The 26021-nt window shown below is 37.8% G+C and overlaps 1 protein-coding gene across 2 annotated transcripts in view; it reads right to left on the minus strand.

Moving 5' to 3' along the window:
* The window catches only part of CDH13 (cadherin 13), a 449314-nt gene that overhangs the window by 239373 nt on the left and 183920 nt on the right, over positions 1–26021 (minus strand). For both annotated transcript variants that reach the window (XM_008638691.2, XM_017741000.1), the window contains exon 4: positions 21142–21258. In XM_008638691.2, the coding sequence (XP_008636913.1) occupies positions 21142–21258 (117 nt within the window). The remainder of the gene's footprint in view (positions 1–21141; positions 21259–26021) is intronic.

Consider the following 26021-nt stretch of genomic DNA (forward strand, 5'->3'; position numbering starts at 1 on the left):
ACTTCATGTACACGAAGGAAATAGAACTTGTGCGGCTCAAAAAGTGGGTGGATCACTGAAGGATCTTTTTGGACTGGTGCTCTACCTCCTGTAAAATGTACTATACCAACTATTATTTTGTTACATCAGTGCAAACACAACGTTTTACTAAGTAGAAACAACTGCAAATCTGAAATTTGACAAGGTTCCTATATTCCACAGGCAAATATTTCACCAAAATAATTCAATGTATGAAAATGACACAATATGTTAAAAACCAGTGAAGCTGTTTCACCACCAGGGCTCCATTTTCCAGGTCTTTTTAGAATAATCAGAACAAATAGGATATTTGATATTCAACCAAAAAATATCTTCTCAACATAATGGCTTTTTATCGTAATTACTCATAAATGTTTACAAAATTCAGATCAGCTTTGTAGTGGGATGCACAGGTGTTCAAGTGAAGCAAAATGAATTTATGCATGTGGGAGCCCTGGGCGCTGGTGGATCCCTTCAGCCCCAGGTTCATTATCGTAGTTGTACAAAGATGCAAGAATTCCCCCTGAAGAGCTCTTTCCAGCAGTTGCAGGGATTTAAATTTGAGGATTTACCCAATATAAACAGCTAACAGTGAGCATTTGCTCAGAGATCGAAGCAAAGTAATTCAATAAACACATCAAGATGTGCATTAGCTTTTGTAGCAGGTAATTCCTCAGCTTCCTTTTACTCCTAATTTATAAAGAGCAAGAAGATCCATTACAAATAATTTTCCCTTTCCCTGTTCCTAGTCTATTTCACAAATATATCTGCAGACTCAGGATTCTGTACATAACAATATCTCCCTACTGACAGCACAGAATTCACAAACGCAGGTTTTTGTGATCTCAAAGGAAGAGGACTTAGAGGTGTTCTTTGTCACAGGAGGCCTGGCTGTTCCACTGGCTGGTTTGGCCTTTCAGGGGCCATTGAATCACCATATTTTATTTGCTACTTAAGTGGCTGACTTGCAAACCCTGTCACTTGAAGGAATTGGAGCACCACTCTCTGCTGAGTGACAGCCAGACGGTGTAGCTCCAAAGTTGTGGTCTGTTAGGAAAAATCTGACTGTGCTTGACAATATTAAAAGAAGAACTCAAAAGATCCCCTTAAAAACAAACAAACCAATCCATTATTTGGATTTACAGATGAGCTTTATTGAAAGCTTTTCGCAGATCTAAAAGGGCAGGAATTAAGAGGCAGTATTACCACATTTAATGGTTTGGAATTGCAGCAATTCAGGACTCAGGGCAGAATACACAATGTGTAATCACCGCAGGTGTAGCTAAATCTGGAAGAAATGGGGGAAAAGAGGAGAACAGACCCAATTTACAGCACCTCTTCCCAAGTACTTCACAGTGCTATTTATTCTGAATTAGATCAAAGTCTTAATTTATTACTGAGGGCCTCTTGTGCAGCATCCAGACAAGCTCAAGGCTCTGATCTGGCCCTGGGCTGGGAGCACCAGGGCAGCATTTCAACTGGAATAATCTTCTGATGAGGTCTGGAGAAGTCTGCCCTGGGTTGTCTGGGGAATACAAAAACCTGGCTGCTTCCTCTCCCTGCAGCCACATTCACTGCCCCTGGGACTCAGCTACAAGTGTTATCTTTAGATCCATGCACGCAGCAAAGAAAGAAATCAAGATCTGGATTAAGTGGGACCCTCCAGCCGGGCAGAGTAACTGGAATTGCAGAATAAGACACTGAAGTTGCAGAGCCAACCTGAAGAACTGAATAGGAGTAGTAAAGTGTGAAAATGGAGCTGATGAGAATGATTCACCCGAAATACTCTTGAAAATTAGGACTCAGTTGAAGAAATTTCTTGGAAGATTTTGACTAATTTTATTTTTGCTTTAGCTAGCGACCTGATGAGTCTTGAATGTGAAAATATTTTGCAATTAAAATGAACTTAGGTAAGTAGCCTATCAAAAATATTTAATTTTTATAATGAAGATATTAAAAAAGAAATATCACGATGAAGGGTATTTTTCTAAATTTGGTTCGATTACATGAAGTCTGTCTAATACTTCTGGATACTTTAAGAACCTGCTTAGCACCCAATTCCCACTTGTAGCAAACAACCCACAGATCTAATTATAGATTTTCCTCAGTCACTAGTTCCCTAGGAAACAAATCCATGGCTCATGTCTTCTTCATGGAAGGTCATAGGAAGAAGATAAATATTTTTCTGTGTATAGAAAGTTATCTAGAGGTCACAGGTCTGCATCTCAGCAGATGCTGGTGCTTCTGCCGAGGGCAGATGGCAGCTGTGTTTGACAGTTATCTGGGATATTTAAAACTTTTAAACATTTCAGTCTGATGAAGCACTGAATACTTCTATCAGCAACAATGCTCCATGATACTTTATGCTTAAAATAAAGATTTTAATTTTGGTTCTCTAAACTTATTTCAGTTTTTATCAGTGAATCCACCCCACTTTTCATCTAAAACCATCAGAGGTCAATTCAAAACAGCTGTGAGTAGCTGCAACTTCTTAAAAATTCTAGGCAGAAATGTCAATTAAAAATTATGAATGGTAAATATAATTTGTGTTTTCTTCATAATGGCCCTTAAATTATCAATGTCATCATAATCCTGAACAAAAATTTCACCTACATGCTTAGGGGGAAAAAAAGTGTAATTAATGTTAATCTACTTGTGATTTAGTTCTAAGTCATTATTGGAAAAATAGACAAAATATAATTCATTAGAAACTCAGATACATGTGAATACATAACCCAAACAGAAGTGAATTAGAATGAATTCAAGGGTGGCAGAGGAAAGATTTGTCAGATTTCTCCTCCTCATTTATAACACAAAACCACCATTCAGCTCTCTCCTGACCCACCTACAATGGCAGCATAAAAGGTATAAAATTAGGGAACAATCCTACCCACACCCAGGGTAGTACCCAGCCTGACTTCAGATCAAATTAAGGAATTGAGCTAAGCCAGAATGTCCTTCATCTGTGGGAAGCCTAAACTGCCAGCACATCTCAATAAACATGCAGTGACTCCTGACCACTGACCCACAAGCCCTACCCCAAGTCTTGACCCAATGTCTTGTTCCACTTTTCTCCATGCTAAAAACCATCCAGATCCAAGCCCTCCACTAACACCACTGCTTTCCTCCCTGGCTGGGTACATAAATGGATGTAAAAATACTTCTCAGAAATATTTTTGGCTCCCTACTTTGTCCTGTTAAATTTACATTCTTTCCCCACACGCTTTCTTTCTTTAATTATTCTTATTTTTGATTCCCTCCATCTTTCTTCCTTTCTTTCACCTTTGGCAGATATCACCAGCTGTGTTGCCTTTTTGTTTCTGTAGCTCAAATGGAATGAATTCTCATCAGCTAGAGGTGAAAAAATCCTCACAGCTGAGGAAATTGCTGCCACTGGAGAGCATTTCAAATCTCCTAATGACTCCTACACCCACGTTGGTGTTTCTTTGCTGAGTGAGGGGTTTCACAGTTTATCACACATTCCTTGAAAGACCTCTTGTTAGCAATTCCATAAGTGACTCTGTGCTTGGAGATCTAACACAGACTACGCAACAGAAACCTCTGATAAGGTTATATACTCAAAAGAAAGTTTTAACTACACCTTGATAAATTTGACTGCCTTTAATTTGAAACAAAAGCAGTCTATTGTGACTAAATGATAGCATTACTGACTTTTTAAAATCTAGAAGTAGACAATTTTAATAGTATTGTATTAATGTACTGTATTAGTAAAAATCCTAATCATACTAATATTGAAAAGAGATTTAGAAAAAAAAACAAATGAAATATCTACTAGAGCCAAGTCATCAGCTCCTAAAGCTGAATCATTACTTGAGAAGCTAGAAGAAAATGAAGGCTGAATCTCTGATCCTGATACTTTCACTGCAGGTTTTGCCATTCCTTCTATGGCATTTTTATTTCTAATTAGCAATTTGAACATGGGCAGACTGTACCCCAAGATACAACATGCTAAACACGCAGTAATTCGAGGGTTTTGGAGAGACCCAAAACAGAACATCTGTTTTTTCCCAGGTACATGACAAAAATACAAGAGGTCTTTGGAGTGAACTTTTAAAACTACTGACACATTTCTAAAATCACACAAATGGATCAAGTGTGATCAGAAATTGCTGGTAGGTACCATGAAGTCAGGATAGTTCTTGTCACTGCTGCACACCAAGGATTTACTTTATGTATCCACTGTAAACATGTCTTCCCCTGTTTGTGGCCTTTTTAAGGGCTTTCCCCCAATAAAATCTTAGACAATAAGAAATTATTCCTGTTTACTCACATCAGCATAACTCCATATACCTAATTCTGAACTTGCAAAACTATTTAATTCAATTTTGCAACAACACCAATTACCCAACCTGAATTTATGCAGAAAAGAGTCGCTCTAGGTTAGTGTGATAATTCATGTAAATTTTATAATTTCCTTCCTCGAAAAACTGGAAGCTGAGCCATAAAATGTAACTACACAGAGCATCTACATCTTCTGACTCAGCAAGCCAAAAGTTGTTTCTCTTCCAAGTGAGGTTGGCTTTGTTTTAGTCTTGTCTCCTATTGACACAGATATTTGTATCAATATTTCTGCATAAACATTTGCATTTGTGTGCAGAGATTGGCATCTATACCTGGAGACACAGTTTGATGTGAGAGCATGCAAACATTAATGTGCTTGCAGTTTTGTGTCAGTCTCCACCAGTCAGCAAGAGAAAAACAGAGAAAAGGCAAATGCACGTTCATCTGGAGGGATCCTTTCTGCAGCTCGTCCAGCTAAACCAGACTCACATCAAAACCTCAGTACCCCTGGAACAAATGATTTACTGAGGAAGCAAAGCACAAAGCTGTCATAACATCAACCTCACCTCACCAGAACTGTGGGAAAAAGCCAAATTTGGAACAGGAAATACATTAAGTACCCTTTCTACATAGCGAGAACTCTCACTATGACAGTCCTTAGCAAGTGTTATCTCAAGTGAACCAGTTGCCACTGATCTTCTCTGCTGGCAAACAAATGTCAACCTGATTTAATCTAACTACTCATTTAGAATCAAAGCTCCATATAAAGCCAAAAATCTCCTACAGAAATAATCTGAAACCTTGAGGGGATTACAGGGATATTGGAAAGGCTTGCACAGTTGTTCACTTTGAGCTCGAACAGATTATTTTAAGAGTATAAGTAAGATTTGGTGGTATCTCTGAGAATAAATAACAAATAATCCACAGAATGTGAGTGATCAATTACATTGTATTTAAAGTTTGAAGTAATCTCCTTTAAGAAGCCTTATTCCAGAATTCAGCCAAACCAGTGTCTTGTTGGCCATCATAAGAAAAAATGTCTTCAAGTCAGGTGACACAGATTCTTCAAAATCTTTTCCCAGTTTTCAAAGTGCATTGATAAATACAGATCTCTTCCTCACCCTTCACTACATAACAAGTAAAACTGCCATGTAATAGTGGGCAGAAATGATTCTCAGAATCCGCATTGCCCACATTTGCAAAGGATTTCAATAAAATAAATTTAAACTAAAAACACAAATTTAGTTAATGCTTCAGTAAATAAATTCTTTAAAGGTTGCACATAGCAACCTTTGGATGTTTCAACCAGTAATTATTAAATATGAGCTTAAACTGTAAATGCCCCTTTTAAATACGAAACATTCCCAAAGTCTAAGATGACTTTTACAGGAAGCTCTAGACTGAACCTATTCACATAAAAATCTGTACTTCATTCTGTTTAGAAAATAACTTTCTAAGCTACCTAAAAGGTGTTACTGTTACACATTGCCATTTAAATAAATAAATAAATAAAATTTCAGAAGGCAGCTTCAAAAAACATTCATCTTGGTCACTTATCTCTGTTTTTTATCCCATATGCAGCTGAGCTTTTCAATGTTCTGTGAACCCCAGTCCATCAATGTCTAATTTATGTCTTTTCATAACAAATACACCTTAAAAAACTGTATTTCATGACATCTAAGACTGCAGGAAAAAAAATATTCCATAGTGCAATTCATTAATGTAACAACTGTATTGTTAGGCCTCCATCACAAACTATTAACAATTAAAATATTAACATTCAAGAACCCATATATTACAAAAAGAATATAAATTATGTTATTGAGTGAATTGAATAAAAGTTACTTTTTAAAGGAATGAACCGGAGGGTAAATACACAATAAAAGGTTTGATTTTGCCCAATGGTGGTCTGAGGCCAAGAAAAAATTGTAGGCAATAGAAATAATGGATTTTGGGTTTTTTTAAACACTACATTTCATAAACTTGCAAGTTAGTATCAGCCTCTGAATTTATCATTTATCATTATTTAAATCTTAATTACAGTTAATATACAATTAAAACTAAAAATTTCTGAGCTTTCTAATCTACTTGTGGCTAAATACAAAATATTTTTCTACTACCTGGAACAGCTTTATCTTTTCTAACTCTGACAAAGTTAGATGCTTTCCAGTCACGTACAATTGCTTTGCCATAACACTGTTCAAAGTCAAAAAAATACTATTTAAAGCTAATAGTAAGATTTTGTGAAAGTTTGAGCTGTTAAATTACTAAAGTGTTACATCCATAGGATTGGTGGATAATGGCTATGGCGTTCTTTATCTTGCAGAATGTAAATGTAGCTAATAGTGTGGAAAAAAATCATTTTAATACTTTAGCTGAGATTGAAGAAAATAAAGGGTAAAGAAAGACATTCAAGAAGTAAAAGTCTTCACACTGAATAAACCAGAGCAAAAAAGAAAAAGGGGAATGTTTGTATAAAGTATTCTAAATGTTAGAAAGAAATTCCCTCTTTTGTAACGAGATCTTGCTTCTCAATGAGCTGAGAAGTCGAGGAGGTTCTGTTCTATCTACCAGAACAAGCTTAAGCAATTTTAAATCCAGCTTTAAAAGAGCAGTTTAATGTTGTTTAATGGCAATGAAACTGACATAGTCTGCTATTCCAAGGGTAATATTGGGCTCCAAGAGAAAAAGCCCCATTGATTTGTGCTCTGGTAATGTCTGGAACAGGGGATTGGAGGTGGATTCAACCCAGGAGTGATCCTGATGCCAGAGCATCCTTGGAGTGGTTCCAACCTGCACTCACCCTTCGGTCAGAAATGGGAAGGTGATGCCAGAGTCTGGAAGAAGGGCTGAGGGAAAGAAGGGTTTGGTGTCTCCCTTAATTCAGTGTTCTCAGGGCTTTATCCTATGGTGCTGAACAAATATGTCAGCTATCCTATAATGATAGAAATATAATAGGAGTCAAACAGAAAAATAGGTCTCCAGTGCTATTTTAAACTGGCAAAATACAAATATCCTACCAGTACCTGCTCCACGTTAGTGTGCAGAGAGAGGATGCAGCTGGACTGTGCACCAGCATTGTAGCCACAGCTATTCTGAGCCTTGGCTTTAACTCTGGAACATCACCCAGCCACTGCTGAGGCCTTGGGTTTACAGCCCTAACAAGGCACTGACACACTGCTAATGCAGGGAAAAGAGAAGACACACCCAAAAAACAAAACAGGATTTCATTCCATGGCTGTTTCCCCTTCATACTAACCACTCCTTACAGATAGTGGCATTATTAAGTGATAATCTATAACCACCCATGGCCATATTTGACTTCAATTACATAGGTGGGAATCCAAAACACACCTGGTATTCATAGGCATTGCTTCAGCTCAGTGCTAACAAACAGCCCAATCCATTCTCACCAGTTTATACAGGCCCAGATCATTACTGTAGTTCCATTATTCAGAACAAATGAAAGCCTTAACAGCTATTTCTGGTGTAATTAATTGCTGTGTCCCTATATTTGACTGCAGTTATATATGACTAAAACATCCAAAGATAACAAATATTATATTACGTATACTACTGAACCTGTTTTACTACAGATTTACTACATATTTTCAGGTAAAAGGGACTGGACTTCTCTAAAATATTAGTGAGTCTCATATGAAAATAGAATTAAAATATATGGAGATCATCCAAATAATATGCTAACACCTACAAAGAAGAAGGCACAAGAGTGTACCCACCCTCACAAAGAATTCAGCAAGAAACTAAAATAATGTGTTTTTCTCTTCTAATTTAAGGGAAATGAAGGTAAAACCACAGCAATAATTAATGAGGCAAAAAGAGCCTTTAGATTAATGTAGCAAGTTAGTTTCCCCAGGATCAGCTATTGTTTAATTTTTACCAGAAGTTAAGGCTGCAGGCATATGATCACAATTCTCAAATTGAAGTAAAACAATATTTAATGGTATTAGTAACTTTTTAAAAATGTAAATTAGTCAACAACCCATTGTGGAGGTACAAAAATAATTCATCAACATCTACCAAGTTTATTAATAATTAAAATCACCTTAATATGTATGTTTCTATGGTTACACTTAATATGTTTAGAATACAGAAAGATCTTAAAACAGTCCCAGGATTCCCCAGCTAATATGAAGAGCAGAAATGGTTTTGAAATTGATCTTTAGAAAGAATAGTCACGTCATTTCCACTGCAAATCATTCAATTTCAGCCAGAGAAATCAATGGGCAAGAAAACAGATCTCTCATCAATTAGGACTGCTTCTCTACATCTACCACTTTGACCTATCTTGGGAATTTTCAATTGACAGCACAGTATATCAGCATTAAACTAAATCTACAGAAAAATAAATATTAGAGAAATTTATATTAGAAAATTTGGTCACTAAATCTAGCCCTTCTGCAGTACCTTGGAGAGGAAGAGGTAGAACTGAAGTGTAAAACCACCCAATCAAAAACCCCAAGTTCAAATGTCCCCAGCCTCCAGGACAACTCCTGCACATTGAACAGCTCAGTTTCACCTGCAAACAGGGGATGTGTCAGCCCAGCATCCCAGGGGAAGAGCAGCAAGGAACCAACCTAAAGTCCAGCAGCCCTCTAAAACACAAGAGAGCAATTCTCTCCAAAAGAAGTCACACTAGAGACAAGGGACCTCTTTCTGAGCAACTTTCAGAACTGCACAATATTCGGGAGCACCCAGAACTTCCCCAGAGCCTTTTGGGGTTTATTCAAGGGTTTGTACTTGGTGCAAGACTGTGGCTCCTTCTGACCAATGCACTTTTCCACCTATTTCAATAAACAGACATTATAACATCTCCCTTTACACTACAGGAGAACTGGAGATGCACAAATTATCGGAAATGGCAGAAGTAACTGTTTAACTCCATTTATCTGTGGATTACACACACCATCGTGATGAAGGAAAAGGGACACCTAAATTCCCCTGAAAATGTGGCCTTGGTAACTTCAATCTCACTGCTTTCAGAAATAGCTTTTTGTTTCTACCATTGCCTACATGCTTTTGAAATGCAGAACGACTCTATAAATAATAAAGCAATATTTGAAGACAAATAATGAGTCAGACATTCCTCACCCCTTCTCTCTGCTTTCCAGACACATTTGAATGATAGAAATTGTATTTGGAAGAACAAGAGCTTAAACTAGACATGGTTTGTGGAAATACAGAACTGCAAAGTAACTATTTGTGCAGCCACCCTGAAATGTTTCTGTAGTGTGTTTTCTTTACAGAGAGCAGTACAAATAATTCAAAGATGAACCAAAAATTACACAGGAATGGCTCGGGGTCATTCCTGGATACATTTGCCCCTGGATTCTCCCTGCAGTGGTGATCGATGCCATCCTGTACAAGCATCAGAAACCCTCAGGCATAACAGCAAGGACACCCTTTCCTTTTGGCCTCCACATCTTGTGTCAATACACAGAATATCACAATGCTTGACGAAAATTATCAACGAGCTCTAACCTTCAGTACTGTTAAATTGCTCTGCAACACTCTAATCTTTTCATTACTTGTCAGTCCCTTGACTCGTTTTGGATGATCTGCAAACTCTGTCACTGCAATGTCTCCTTTTCCAGATAATTTCTGTTGTGTTAAACAACATAAATCACTGTATAAATCCTTGAGAACACCTATCGGTATAACGTTCCCTATGGAAATCTATTTCCACACTGATGTTTCAATCATTTTTAGCCGAAGGAAGCATTTCCTCTCAGTAGAGAAACCCATATATGGTTTATTGATCAGATTTATCTACACCTTCAGCTTCTCCACAGATCTTAATACATTTAGGAAATATGATTTGCCTCAGAAAGATCCATGTTGACTGTTCACTTCATGATCGTTCCAAAGTTTATCTATTCCAGTGACTGCTACAGCTTGGCTTTGACTGATTGCCTGGTGGAGGAATGGCACTCAGTGGGCTCTAGTTCCAAACATTTTTCAAGGCTTCCAAGGGTGCTTTTTAAAAAGAATGGGAAGGATGAGACCCCCAAATTCCAGAGCAAGTGAAGCCAAGGGGCAGGAGTAGTTACATGCCACAGCCAGGAGTTAAATCCCAGCTTGAACTCTCTATAAACTTGCTTTTTTCCTATTTTATAATATTCATTTTTTTCTCTTTTGCTCTGAATCCATTTGCTTTGAGACTTCATTTGGAAATGCTCCTTCAGACTCCTGTCCCCTTCCTTCAGTGAGAACATCTGCAGTGTGGCACGGCCTCCCTTCTTTCTAAAATACTTCAAGTATTTACGGGTAGTTTATAGTTTTCCACTTTGACAGGACTTTTGTTTTTTGAAGGGAGGTTGGGGATTATGAAGAGCTCTCTTACAGTCTTTTTGATCCTCCAACAGAAGTAAAACTGTTTGTACGAACTGCTTACCAGGTATTTGGTTGTCACCCAGATCTATGAAACTCAAAATCTCCTGACTGTAGTAAATTCATGACTGAAACCAATGGCAGATCCTGCTCCTAAATTCTGTGCAATGAGATAATTTCTCTCTCTCTTCAACATAACAATTTCTTACTTTGAAAGCTACTGCATAAGGATCTACATGGTTCATTACACAAGTAACAGGGAGTCCCTCCTTGAGAGAATGAAGGACAAAAAATGACAACTGAGCTGTATTTTGCCTCTAGTCTTTGATTTAAAAAGCTGACGGGGAAATTTTGATCTAGTTCTAAAAATCTAATTAACTCTGATGTCCAATAAAAATTTTAGAAAACTGTTCTTTTGAAAAGCATGTGAAGAAGAATTTATTTTTTGTTCTTGGCTCTGCTGCACAGGACTCGATTGTACCTGTCTCCACCTGCTATAAATTATACACACCTATGCATACACAGAAGCTACCATCAGGGAACATGTGCTTCATTTGTTCCCAGAATTAAAAGGCTCTTCGGGATGGGAGTTTTCAACATGAAAAATGTGGTCAAAGCTTGTTTTCTGGTACATGAGAAAAAGAGCTGGTGGGCACAAACAGCAGCAGCACATCCTGAACTCATAGCAGGTGACTCTGAACCAGATCTGTACCTCTTCAGATGAAGAGTTTGGAATTGCCAAGCTTCCTGGAATCTTGGGGATAAACACAATCAATTTTCTACTACTTACAAAAGTAACTTTCTAGTATTTACAAAGAACATCCTTCATCAGTCATCCCCTAAAGGAAAAAATATGTGGTTTTTAACATTTCTCATTAACAGATAATTACACTTTTTTTTTCCAAAGCCTTATTGTTTCATTATTCTGTTTTTAAATTATTATTGGGGGCTTTTTTTAAAGAAAAAAGAATATGATTTATTAACTAACAATTAGGATTCTCATAAGAAAATTACTTAATGCAATAATGATAGTATAGGAGTTTGAAGAAAATAATCCATGTATAATAAATTCTATTAATTCAAATTAATTTTCATGTTCCAGTGACCCTCAGCAAATTCAGGTTTGCCCAACAGCACAGTAATACTGGATGGAGTTGATTCACTATGTTTTCCTATTTGCACACTTTCAACATGTTCTGCATTGCCCATTTTGTTGTTTGAAATTCATACAGATCCTCACAGTCTTTCTTTTATATAATTAGCAAGTTGCCCACTGCAGACATTGCTTTTTCCATGTGTCTGATTTAACTCTTATTCCAACCCTACAACAGCTTCTCTAGGAACATTTAAGGGCTTCCTTGTCAAGTAGAAAAGGATCTGTTGAGGACAGGCTGTTTTGCTAAACACCTGATTCTTTAGTCTGATCTCCTGAAAAAAAAAAACCAAAACATTTAAATGATCCATTTAAAGTATTTTGGTTATTTTGAACCAAACTTGACCAAAAAACATCCAGCATACAAGGTTCCTAGAAGTTCCAAAAAAATCGGGGCAATGCAGACTGAAGAGACCTATTGGAACCTGCAGAGACAGAATGGAAGCAAGAATTTCCATTTTTCACATGTATATTCATTGCCTGCTCAGGTCAACTGCAGCTCCAGGATTTGCTCCCTTTTATCCTAGCTGGAAATGTCAGGAGGCAGAAAATAACCCCAATGGTGCTGAGGAAATTATTTAAGGTCATTGTGCTCAAGGTGCTATCACGGATAAGAGCACCTGGGTTTGTTGCAGGGAACTATTATTTGTAGGAAACCAGCTTTCATCACTTCAATTATCATGAAATACTTGTAGTATATTGTAAATCAGGCTTGGACATGAATTCTGTTAAATTAATATAGTCCTTGAATTCAAGCTGTAGTCAAGCTCAGCTACATCTACACTGCTTTTTTTTTTTTTTTTCAATTCCAATAAGTAAAAAATATATTAAGACACATGTTATTGGGTAATAGGGATCACTACTACTTTCAATTTCTGGACTTCATTGTTGAACAGATTCCTATTATCAAATCCATTCTCAAGCTCAATTGGAAATGTAAGCTTAATAGTTTCGTCCATGCTTTGTAGAAATGAAAAGAAAAACTTCTGAAGCTGTTTGAACCTTGATGAAAATCCTGTTTGCCAAGTGCACTTTAAAATTTTTCCCTAAAAATTTATAGAATAAAGTAGAATTTGATATGTACATGATCAGCATAACTCACACTTCCTTCAAGGGTCCTTTTTTCCCCCTGCAATCTCCCAGGAGGGTTGTCCTTATCAAAAATCCTTTCCCACTTTGATGGGAGAATTTCTGTCAGCTTCAATGTGCTTGGGGTCAGGCAGTGATACAGGAAAGTGAAATGCTTTAGTGTGCCCTTCCAGACTCCATGGCCGTGCTGAGGGATGAGCACAAGCTTACAAAGGCTTGTCTTAAACTGCAACTCAAGTTAAAGAACATTACTAAAATAATGTCCCGGCAAAATTGTGCAAATATTTTAACAGCCACTTCAATTCTTTGACAGATTTGTATAAATATTTATCCCATGTTATCCACCTGCTCTTCAGGAGCATGAAGCAGATGGAAACATGGCAGGAAAATAAAGTATGGAAGAGCAGCAATGCAATGGATATTTGTGGATAGAAAAGCAGCTGAAACTGGGAGACTTTCCAATGACAGTGAGAAGAACTCACAGCAACAACTTATAGATTAAAATGGGAGAAAAACACCTACAAAGCCAACAGAACTGACCAAGAGAGTTCATGAAAGTCTGAATACGTTGTACAAGTCATTTATTGCTGTGCACCTCTGGAATGTGTGTGTGTATATATCTATATATATATGTATATTATGTGCATATAAATACAGCATGGAGGGCATGAGTCCTGTGTTTAAACTACAAAGGTGTAAATTCTAATAATCACCAAAACTTCATAAACAGCCTGAGAAATTTTAAGGAACATTGTGGCCAAACCAAAAATCAAGGCTCTTGCTAAGTTAAATACAGAACTTCAGAAAGCAGGCTAATCCAAAAATACAGTTCTCTGAATTCTTAATTTGCCTTTGTTTAAGCAAAGTTTCAGTGGCAGAAAGTGATTTTTCTCTTTGTGAGTCCTTTTAGAGAAAGTGGAGTGGTCAAACTAGTCTTCTTTTCCAAACACAAGCAAAAGGAAATTGCTTAATAGAGGGGTTTCTGTGATTAAAAATTTTAGGGCAACAGTGAATCATTGATTGCAATGAAATAATTTACATTTTAATATATTTGACCCTGAAAGAAAAATAGGTCGAGTAGAATGACATTAACTTCAAAATTAGGTATTCCAGCAATCTTTTCCAACCTCAGCATTCCATGATTCTGCCCTGTAGACTATGGCTCACGGAGTCCATTTCTGAATTCAGCCAACAGGGTTGCACAGTAAATGAAAAAGATGATAAACCAGAAAGGTTAAAAAAGGTGCCTTTAGAGGGCAGCTGGAAAAGAGCACCAGATGTTTTGGAAATGAGAAGGGAAAATGTTTCCTGAATTAAAACACAGCTGTCATTATGGATAATGGCATCGTACTCCTTTATTCACTCCATTGATCTCTTGCTATACATCACCCTAAAATGCAAGAAAAAAACCCAAAAAAAACAACCCAGGAATCATCCATGTATGATAAAAGCAAGGGCAAAACACAAAAAGGTTAAAATTCTCTTCAATTAACCATTGAAGAGAATCAGCAGTCAGAGAGAAGGAAGAAAATTACTGTTGTTCCCTGAGTGACAGCTATTTACTCCACCTTACAGATGAGCCATATGTAATACATATAATTTTTCCTTCTGGAAATGCTCTGCCAACCATCTTTACTTAATACCATTTTAACAAGCCACAGCTGGTAATATCAAATTTGTCGCCAGACCAGTCTGCAAAATGCCTTTATTAAAGTCTTTCATTAATGAAAGCACCAAAGTTGACAGTATGACAGTATTTAGTTTGCAAATTGGCAGGGATAAGTTAATTTTGTTCCTAAAATGTCATTCACTTGGATATTGCTTTATATTATATTATAAACTTGCTAACAGCTGACTGTATAACAAGAAACCAGAGGAATTATTTGGAATAGAACAGGAAAACAATCACATTTGAAGCAGTATGAATCAGTTCACAGCTATCAAATAAATATCTTAATTGATTTAAAGGAAGCTCTGTGGTTGTGTTCTCTCCCCTGACTTTGATATTATGCAGTTTTTATGTTTTTACTGGTAACATATTAACACAGCACTCTGCTAAATAAAGCTGGATAAGTCTGGTGCATCTCTCATCCCACTTAAACTAAAGTGTTACTCTAAGTAGATTTGTAGGAAGAAACTTTACAAATTAAAGGGAATAAGAAAGCAGAAATCCTGGGTCCAAATATCCTGTTCTACCAATCCAAGATTACAGAATTAGGATCTACATCTTGTTAAGTTTAAAATTTGGCCCTACTAAGAATGCAGAGACCAAGTTTCTGCTCAAAAATATACATTCAATAAGAAAATAGATTCTAGAAACTGGGCAGGTTGAGTGGTTATTCCAAACAACTGAATTAAAACAAGACAGAAAGAAAGCCAAAGCGGAAAACAACAACTTCCCATCAGTCAACTCAGGATAATAGGGTCATTCTGGAAGACTGTAAAGATGAAAGTTATCAAAACATCAGTCTGGTTCCATGAAAACCAGAGGGAATGGAGTTAGGGGATGGCCATTCTTATTCTCCATCCCTACAGGGGGGTTTCTGGCTGCTGCTGTCAATGTCGCTCCCCATTCACAGTAAAACCAGGAACAGACTCACACCCTACACATGATCCTTAAAACCTCAGCCTGGGAGTTTATCTGGGGTGAGAAAGATGGAACGGGCCTGGACTTTTGGGGAGATGCTTCAGGTTTGTTTTTTCACAGGTGATTATCATTAACCAGTTAAGAAAAACAACATCATGGAAAGGTGTCTAACATTGGGCATCATTAGGTGAGATGGTTGTTATGTCTGAAAATAATCCAAACATTTTAAATTTGAACCTACAATTAAGTTAGTGGGCCAATGAAAAATTGCTTGCCAGGGTTTTATTTCATCTTAGTTACTTTACACATGCAATTTTCTGGCAGGACAGATTTTTTTCTCACCTCTACCTTAATTCGCAACACAGTTTAAAATTACCAAGTTCTGAAACCAAGGTTAACACAAAGTGTGGCAGTTAAACTGCAGCATACTTTGCTGAACAGCTTTAGAGCAGAAAATCTCTTCTGTTTGCTGCTTTCCTTCAGGTCATTAACATGATTTATTATGAAGCAGGAAATTAGGTACTGGATATATCAATACTGTTCAGAAAATTCGATTCCATCATTGCCATATAACTGCTTTATCTCCAACAAACTTGTAACCATAGTAACTAGATTAGAAAGTACTCCCCAAATGTTTTAAAATTCTTTTATTCTTATTAGCAACATCAAACACTGAAAAATAATGGTAAATTATTATTTTCCAGTTTTTACAACTCATGTGTGATTCTTCTGAAAGTCTTAAGTAAACAAGTGAATTCTAACAAATTTTTCAATAAAATTCTATCAGCTGAAAGAAAACAAATGTGTTCTGTTGGAATTGCTTATGTGAATGTCAGTATTCTTAAAAAAGAGAAGGTTGGAGAGAGACCTCTCAGAAAAAAGCAACAAATTTAAAGTGCTGTTTTCACTTAATGGTTTGTTAGGACATCAAATACATATCCTTTAATGAAAATTAATATGCTGTAGCTTAATAATTCATGTACTTGCAATGAAAGCCCTTTAATTTAATGGAGTGCTGCTCCTTTCATTACTTTCCTTCTGAGGTAGGTTGGTGTTTTTCCATGAAGGTCAGGACTGTGCCTTTCCTCCATACAAGCCATGAATTTAATCAGATGTTAAACTCTGACACATCTCCAGCCGCCCGTTCAGGCCCAGCTCAGCAGGGTCTTACACATCCTCAGGAGCACCAGAGTGGGAGGAAATCTCGAGGTGTCTGTTCTGTCAGGATCAGCAGCAGCTGTATTATGCAACTGTGATCACATATTTATCAAATTTTGTGTTCCCTCCTCAGTACTGCTGTTGGAAATTAATTCCTCTTCTCCGGGTACCAGAAACTTTTCTTTTAATCTTATGCCAAAATTTATATCCATTAGTCATTACACCAGTGTATTCCTTTTGTTTAAATCACCTGGATTTACAGAAAATGCTTGTGCTAGGCCAAACAAATTGAGCTCATATATATTTCTGCCCAATCTTACTGTAGCTCTACCACAACGTGATTTTTCTCTAAACCCAATCTTTGTTTCTTGATGGATTTGAAAGAGCTTTATTTATTGCCTAAGTACTATACATAAATAACACCCTTCTCCACCTGTACACTTTTTTACCTTGTTTGCTTCTTGTTTCTATATCCTCCTCTGTGGATATGCCTTTCCCACATGGAATTATAGATATATTTTAGCAGAATGCTCTCCTTATAAACCATCAGACATATTCAAGAAATCGGAATTCCTTGTGCCTCTGTAATTCCATCTTCTCTCTGACAAAGTTCCTCACGCACTGCTTCAGCTGTCACCCAAACATTCTCATCTTCTGGACAAGTCAGAATTCTTGCTGATGACCATGTCCTGTTTTCTGAGCATACTCTGGCAGAGCACAATCACTGCATTTGACATGGTGAAGATTTTAAAACAAGCGAATGGATATTAAAACATAATTTTTAAAAATCCAGTAGATTTTTCCTGTAGACCCTTGTCTAGTTCCATCATGAGAAATACATTCTCTTGCTTCCACATCATTTTTAGTAACTAAAACAAAGATTCAGGCTGAGAATTGGGATTCAGACCTTTCCCAGCTGAGCAGTGGATAAGCAGTCACACAGATCTCTCTCGTGGTGTTGGAAAGGTTTTGAGGTGTTGCTCCTCTTTCTGCACATCATTCTCTCCTCTGTGAGCACACAGCTTTATCTTCCAGGCTCGGACACCCATCCTTGCCAGGTCCTTTCCTCCTCCCCTTCCCTTTAGACTCTGCCTCTTTTTCTGCCTAATCTTCCAGTGGGACCAAAGCACTTCTTAATTCAGCTTTTATTTCACTGTTGCTCCTCTCCTGTGTTTCTCATGTCTTCCTCTAGCCTATGAACCTTCTCTCTAGGTTCTCTTCCCAGGTTGGCAGATCATGATCATCTCTTTTGACACTTCAATTTTTTGCCTGAAGTTTGACATTTTTTACAGCTGCTTCTTTAGTCCATGACAATTCTCTTCTGTGAAGCATATAATTTATTGTATATAAATAGTTGCACTAAGATAGCCACTCAAAAATAGCAAACTTCCAGCAGCTTTTTACATCCAGTTTTCTTCAGCTTCCTCCCCTCTTCAAGAGTTTTTCTATTGCTGCTTTAACAGACAAGATGCATTTGCTCTTTGCCTTAAATTCACATCTCAGAGGAGGAAAAAAAAAACCCACTTCCTCATAGATCTTAAAGATTTTTGCAAGCCTGGACCACTTTTAGTCTTGAGTTTTTGCTAGGATCAATCCTGCCATGTAACTGCAGCTAACAGTCAGATCAGAGGCAGGAAGTATAGGTAGTTTCTGATCCAAAATACCTGCTTCATCCCCACTCCCCTTACAAAAAGAAAAACAGACATATAACCATAAGAAAAATTTCTTATGGGAAAAAAAAGTTTTGCATTTAATTTATTCAGTAATTTCCTGCAGTCTCCTGTGTACGTCTCTCTGTGTTCTGCCCTTCACTGAGCATAAAATGTCCTGCCAATTTTCACCAGGCCACTCATGGTTTCCAGATTTTACATGCCAACAATTACAATACTTATTCTTATGCAGGACAATTCCTTTAAATGAAAGAATGGAATCCTTGATTCACCATTTCTTCATCAATAACATGCAGGGCAAAGCCTCTAAACCTGGATGAACAGTCTCACTTTGCAGGTGTCCTCTTCTAATGTGTGGAAAAAGAGCTGGGATTTGTTGACCATCTCCACAATTCCCTTCCTGCTCTTTGAGCTCTGCATTTAGTGTGAGGATTAAATTTCAAAAAGCACCATCATCACCACAGTTGCCAAAAGACTGTTGTGTAGATGCACAGAACCACCACTCTAAACATTAGAGTGTCTTAGAAAACATTTCCATGGTGTAGTGGAGAATAACCTGTCAGTGTAAGTACAAAATAATCCTGCATCCCACTGTTTTGTACTTCATTTGACTTGATGTGGACAAATAAACTGGAAAGGTAACATATGGAGAGAGACTAAAAACTGACTATCATATCCCTGTGCTCTATCAGCAAGAGCTAAACAAAACACATCAATAACAGTCAAGAGTTTTAGCCTGGGCCATCTGGTCACAAAGGCCCACACTATCCAGATTGTATTAAAATATTTTATTCTCAGTGTTTTCCCTCAGGCACGAAGCATGATATGCAAAATCTTAAATCCTGCTAAAAGGTGAGATTCCTCCACCTACAAACACAGCATGTCTATGATAGTTATTTAATTAAGACCTACCCTAGTGAAGGGTGTGGAAACAGCAAGGCAATAATCCAATTCCTGAGTGGGGATGCTGGAAAGCCAGTAACAGCACAGAGAACAGACTCTACACATGTACTTCCTTGTTAAGCTAAATACTAATTGGAGTTTTTGTCATTAATTTGAACAAAACAGTGTTTTCACTTGTCCAGTGCAGTATCTCCTTCCTGATATATACATAAAAAACCAAACTTCATTAATGAAGTCCTCTAAAATCCCTATTTTTTTTTCTGTATGGTATTGTTTCCTAGCTGTGGGATAAAACTCAATTAATTGTTCTCCCCTTGCTCTCTTCTTTCTGCATATCTGCCCTGCTCCCCATTAAGTGCTAATCAGCATTTCACCTGTTGGCTGCTGCAATCACTTCCAAACAACTTGTGCAACTCCAGCAAACACAGCATGAGGTGGAAAGCAAGAGGAAGTCAGGAGAGATGAATAAACTACACTGGTAATTTTCTAAAGCAGGGAAAAGAAAGGGAAAATAAGAAAGAAAGGGAAAATAACACTGCAAACTTGACTTCCACGTGAACATCCAAACAGGACCACGTGGCAGGATCAAACAGAACAGTCAGATCTGAAATTATCACTATCATCTCTTTCATTCAGTCAGGATTCCTTCTCATTTTTAAAATTCTATTATAACCTGCATTTTATTCATTCTCTGGACGTTTTTTCTCTTTCCTAAAACACCACAGAAAGCACAGCTAATCTGCAATGTCCTTCTGCAAGGATTACAGTAGAGCAGAGATGGCAAAGCTGAGGTTCAAGAGAAATCCATGCCCAGCAAAAGCTGTGATCCATCAGTCCATGCGGTGCCCTGCTGAGGCTTCTGAAGATGAGCCCCAAAATATTTTGAAAGAGGAAATAACCACATTCCTCACACCTTACAGAAGTGAGCAACTAAGTGATTTTTTTAAAATTCATGGAGCTATGGAAAGTTGACAATAAACCTCTAAATTTGAGGGAGGGAGATGAACAACTTTTTCTGCAGTTTGCACAGGATCTGAAACAGGTACAGGAACCAGTACTCCGGGTTAGTACAGACATTCATTGTAGTTAGGAAGACCTCAGAGTGTATCTTATGAAGATCTGTGACAAGTCAAAAAGACCTGAAGTAATTGCTTTTATTTTCAGCACTGATTTTGACTGAATTTCTTCCCTACCATCAGTATGTCTGAGACTCCAAACCTTTTGATTTATGCTTTGTTGAACATTCAGTTGCAAATTACCATAGTTGACCTAGAATATGTCATTCCATTATTTTAAATACCTGTAAAATTTTTGTATCCCCTGACACATACATAATCTCTCCTTCTATTTGCAATAGACTCCAGCCAAAATAATCATCTGGATACCTAAATTAGAGCTATGATGAAAAAAAAAACATAAAGGATTGTAAAAATTATGACAGCTCCAAGTATTTCAAGGTGCTGATCTCTTGCAGTTCCTATAATTTAAACATTAGTTGAGGACAGGATTCTCAGGGCCTTTGAAAAATAGCCTGCCAGATGCTCTCACATTTCTGTGTTTGTACTAGCACTTCAGGAATGTAGATCCCCAAGTAGCACTTCAGGAATGACAAGCTGCCAGGGAAACATTGCAGCACAAACAGGGCCAGGTTTGTGTCCTTGTGCCTAAGGAGCCTCAGTTACCAGAACTCTCATACTAAACTCCCAATAAAAATTTCTTAATGAAGGAACTTCTACAGAGCCACTCAGACTGCCTGAGATCCAAAAATTCAGTGTTCGCAAGCAGAAGGGATGGAAGAGGGTGGGAAGAAATCTGGGATATTACTACCAATGTGATAGGCACTGCAGAACTATAAGAGCAATAGATCAGTTACTTAATACCAAAATTTAATCCAGTTTTTGTTGACTTACCTTGCCAACTAATCTGGGGAATGGAGGTCTTTGATTTTCAGGAATTAATATTGGAGTTGCCAAAATAGCCCTTTTTTGTCTTGGAATTCCAAGGTTGCCTTCTAGTTTTAAGATTTCCTAAAAAAGAAAAAGACCAGTTAGAAAAGCTTCCAAATATTCAGTAGTTATTCCCTTTCCCTGCATCTTTAGTCAAAATTACCATGAACCACCAGATTCTAAGTTTAGTATTATACATTTTCCAGCAATTAGTGATAATATATCAAACCATGTATTTAATCTCTCAGGTTGCTGCACTTATTTCAGTAACTGTAGACAGCCCATATTAATTTTGTACTCATGTAAACAAGTTATAAACCGAAGCAGGTGTGTCTGTAATCCTAATCTGATGACTGCTTAAATCATAAGCCTTAAGCAAGGTCTGGGTTACCTCAAATACTTGCACAAGACCAGTAAAAACCACTTCAAATGTCTTTACATAATTTTCACATCATCCACACTCAGTCACTTCTCAGTCCAGGCTTTCAATCAAACAGAATTTAGAGTGAATTTGCAAACACAGTCTGCAGGTAATGAACTCTCAATAAACACCAAAAGCTTGTAACTTCAAATTAGACACCAAAATCCAGGTGTAACTTAAAATATGAGCTAGTAGGTTATTGCTGTTGGGAGTTTTGTGTTGGGGTTTGCTTTCTCTTAGAGAAAACTTCGTGCTGTGCTGTCAGAAAGAACAAAAGTAGAAGTGGTTTATACACAAGACTTCTTTTTCTGATGCATTTTCTGGAGTGTTTCTTTCTATCTGAGCTTCAGGGAGCTCAGCACTTTATGAGCTACAATGAACTCTCCACAGTGGCCTCTGGCCCCTGGAAAACTCTGCCCACCACACCTTTGCTCTCTTCCCTTCTGCTCTCTGATCCACTCAGTGCTCTCTCTGCAGGAGCTGCAGCTTCCCAGAGACCACCCTCCTTCCTTTGCTTCCCCCTACAATGTCTGCAATTCTCTTCTCCAAGCACAGTTACTACCAAGGTCAGAAAAAGCCTCTCCCTATCTCCCAAAGCTCTCCCCATGGTCCAAGCATTCTTTTGGAAGAGAAAAAAACAACAAAAATCCCCACAAAACAAACAAACACCCACAAACAAACAAGCCAAAACAAAACCAACTAAACAAAAACCCAACAACAACAACAAAATACAGATTTGTAGTGTATTGGGAACTGTAAAACTGAAAAATATTTCGATCACTGCTTTTCATTCAGGTTGCCATGAGAGTTTTATAAAAAAATCACAGGTTGAATTAAATGTCTAATTCCAATCAGGCAGTTATATCCTACAGATAACACTTTGCTCTCTTAATGCAGAAACTCCAAACCCCTAAGTTTTCAGACAGCTCTGGAATCCATGTTGTCATTTTAATAACTGACTCTTCATTACATAAGGAAAGCTCCATTCCTGGGCTGTAATTTTATAAAACTTCAGAGCTGAATGAGTTTTCTTGGTGGCAAAATCTGGATCCATCAGCCAAGATCTCCACAAGCTGCTGCTGCCTCCATCTGTTTCAATGCCTCCCGTCTAACGAGCCTCTCACCAACAAAACTCTGCTCTACCTCTTCAGGTTTTATCATCATTTCTCAAGTTTGACAACAAACAGCAGCTGCAAGGGAAACTCAAGTTTTCACCAGTTTGCTTTAGTCATGATAAAGTCAAAGAGCAGCGGGAACCATGCAGAGAATCTCTTCTTGCAATGTTGCCAATTTTCATAACTTTTTAAGGCTCCCTCTGGTAGAGTTCCCAGCTCTCCCAAAGGCTTTGCCATTTCTCTCTAATCTTTCAGTCTGAAGGCCACTCGGGTCCCTTTTTTTGTCTTTCAACTCCTCTCCCAAGAGAATTTTCCTTAATAAAAATTCATGAGAAAGTTCAAGATAAAAACATTTGAAGTGTCAAGTGAAAAGAGCTGAATCCTGACCAAAGGCAAATGCACCAGGCAGTAAAGCTTTCAAAATCACTTACACTGTAAACACAGATGGGCTGACACGTGCCTGAGGTGATCCTGAGGAGCAATAGTGACTCCCAGGATGTCCATAAGGAAATCCCAGTTCTTTAGCTCAGCAGCAGTAGCATTTATCTGAGCACACCTTTCACTCCTGCTCCTACTGTCATGGTCTTCCTTCAACTCAGGAAGATGTAGGGCAGAACTCCCAGGTCTTTGCAAATGAACACATCTAGATTTGCTTATCTTTGTGTCATAGAATGGTTCGGATTGAAGGGGACCTTTAAAGGCCATCTGGTCCCACCTGCAATAGGCAGGGACATCACCCACCACATCACTTTTCTCAGAGTCCCATCCAACATGACCTTGAATGTGTCACATTTCTTTCTGTGATAGGTTGAGGAGCAAAAGGAATTTCCAGATTGTTCAATACCTAGGTCCCACAGTTGCTGTAGTTATAGACCCCTAAGCAATTAACTCATCACTTTCCCATGACAGGTTATCCTTCCACTTTCCCAAAGGTTCTCAAATGGAAGGAAAACCCAAATTATATTCAGTGAGTCATTAATATAAAGTGAAGTTCTAAAGGAAAGCAGTAGGATGGTAAGACTTAAGGCCTTTAAATCCAGATTTCTGAGCAGAAATTCAGAACAAAAAAATAGTAAAGATTATTGTCTTTTGTTTCTAAGACAATTTTCCTGTTTTATGGAGAAGAAAGTTCTGCAGATTGGACACAGAAATATAACTATTTCTCAGAGTGTGTTTCATACTGTTAATACTTCAAATCTCACTGTGTTTTTCTAAATAGTGATTTCTTGGGGATGATTTCTTTCTTATCATCCCCTGTTGTCTAACAGCAATTACTGATTAAATGAGTAGCCAAAAGCACCACTAGGGAATGCAGGTAAGCAGAGGAGAAGAAAAGGTCAAGAGTACTTCACCAACACGTTGAATAATTCACTGCTCTTTGTGGTTATCATAATGATTTCCCCATTTGTAAAGAACAGGGAAAAAGGAAAAACATTTTGCTTAATGCCAAGCAGCTGCAACTGCAGGTTTGATCCTCAGTCAGTGTAAAAGCAGAAGCCAAGGAATCTGAAATTACATGCGCACTGAACACCTGACTCAACAGTTAAAGCACTAAAGAACTCTCATTCATGGATGGATATATTATATATATAATATCTTTTGCTGGATCCACCTGTGCAATTTCTTGGAGAAGCAACTCACAAGGCATATAAAATTACTCCAGATAGAGTTGGTAATTTTGCTTCAAATTTCCTTAAAATATCAGGCTGGCACTATCACAGGAGCCGTCTTTTGGACCTCTCCATGAGTGAACCCCACAAAGGAGTTCTCTATCATCTTTCCTGGAATCAGCTGATCAAAGACTGCAGCGGCTACAACAACTCCAACCATGCCAGGAACCTGGAGAGGTTGGAATGGCCTGTCCCAGGTGGATGTGTCCCACCAGCACCCAGAGAGCTGATGGCTGTGCTCATATCTGCTTCTCCCACAGCTGCTGCCTCATATGAAATACAGAAACATCAAGGTGTGTGCCCACAAACACCCATCCATAGGCAAAATTTAAAATATGTATAATATCATGAATACATGCCTACCTAAAAAAAGTGCACCAAAAATAAAAGTTTAATCTTTTTGACTGTTTTGGTGCGTTTTTTTAAACAAAGATGGTAGGCGAGGAATCCTATCAGGTTGGTTATTTTTACTACTTAACTACAATACCACATTTGTGATCATTATATTTCACATGGTCAGTGAAATACACTTTTTCATGGTCAGTAGATTATGATCAGAATCTGTCATACATGAAATCCCTATTTGTGCTTGGTCTTTGCATATTAAGTGCTTTAATTAATTAATTTTGAGTTAAATATATTTAAATTGGATGCTAAAATTAACCCATCAGCCCAGGTACAAAAATCAAGTTCCATTATCAGTGTTTTCAATTGTTCAAAGTAGTTTATTAAGAGAGTTGTACCCTTCCCAGTTAAAAATTCCCCAGTTAAAAATCCCAACTTATGCTCCCCTTTCAAACTTCAAACCACCTGTACGCCATAAGAGTTATCTTTCCTGTGTTTACTGTATACTTTTACAAGTGTTTTAAGATGTGTTGGATGTATTTTAATACTTTTTTAGGTGTTTTTACTTGCACTTTGGTTCCAAGGCCAAAACCCCCAGTTCTGACAGCCAGCAGCTATTTTTAGCCCCATAGCCATTATCCTGTAGGCAAGCTCCATGGCAACCTGAATTTTAATGAGGGCATTTTAGCACCCTTATCTCAACTAATACCACCCCTCTGACAATGATGAGCCATTGGTGGACGAAGATGATCCATCAAAGGGAAAGCACCAATCACTTTATACTGAAGGGGCGGGCTGTGGGCAGACTGTGGGTGGACTGGGGGGTGGAGCAAAGGCACTATAAAACAAGGAGACAGCGAGGTGGTCCCCCTCTCTCTCTGCAGGCTAGCTGTGGTGTGTGTCGGTGCTGGGCATTAAAAGCCTGACTCCTTTTAAGGACTCTCGAGCCATAGGATCCCAAATTTTTATATTTTTCCAATTTCTGTAATTTTTCAATTTTTCTGTTTTCAATAAATTATTTTAATTTTTAACTAAGAGTTGTCTCATTTCTCACAGAATCCAACTATCATTTCACTGCCGCGATTTCATAACCAACTTTTACACCCTCTTTTTGACTTCCTTAATTTCCCCTTCTAGACATGGAATCAGCTCAGCCATAGTTTAGCTGATTCACTGGCAATAAAGTTTGATTCTCTGTTCAAAATAAACAAGCACCAAACGTGGCCTCCTCATTTTTCCAGTATTTTGGCTAAACTTTAAGTGAGAGATGCCAGTCTTCCCAAAATACAAAGC

This window comes from Corvus brachyrhynchos, unplaced genomic scaffold, assembly GCF_000691975.1.
Source record: "Corvus brachyrhynchos isolate BGI_N302 unplaced genomic scaffold, ASM69197v1 scaffold26, whole genome shotgun sequence".
Classification (NCBI taxonomy): domain Eukaryota; kingdom Metazoa; phylum Chordata; class Aves; order Passeriformes; family Corvidae; genus Corvus; species Corvus brachyrhynchos.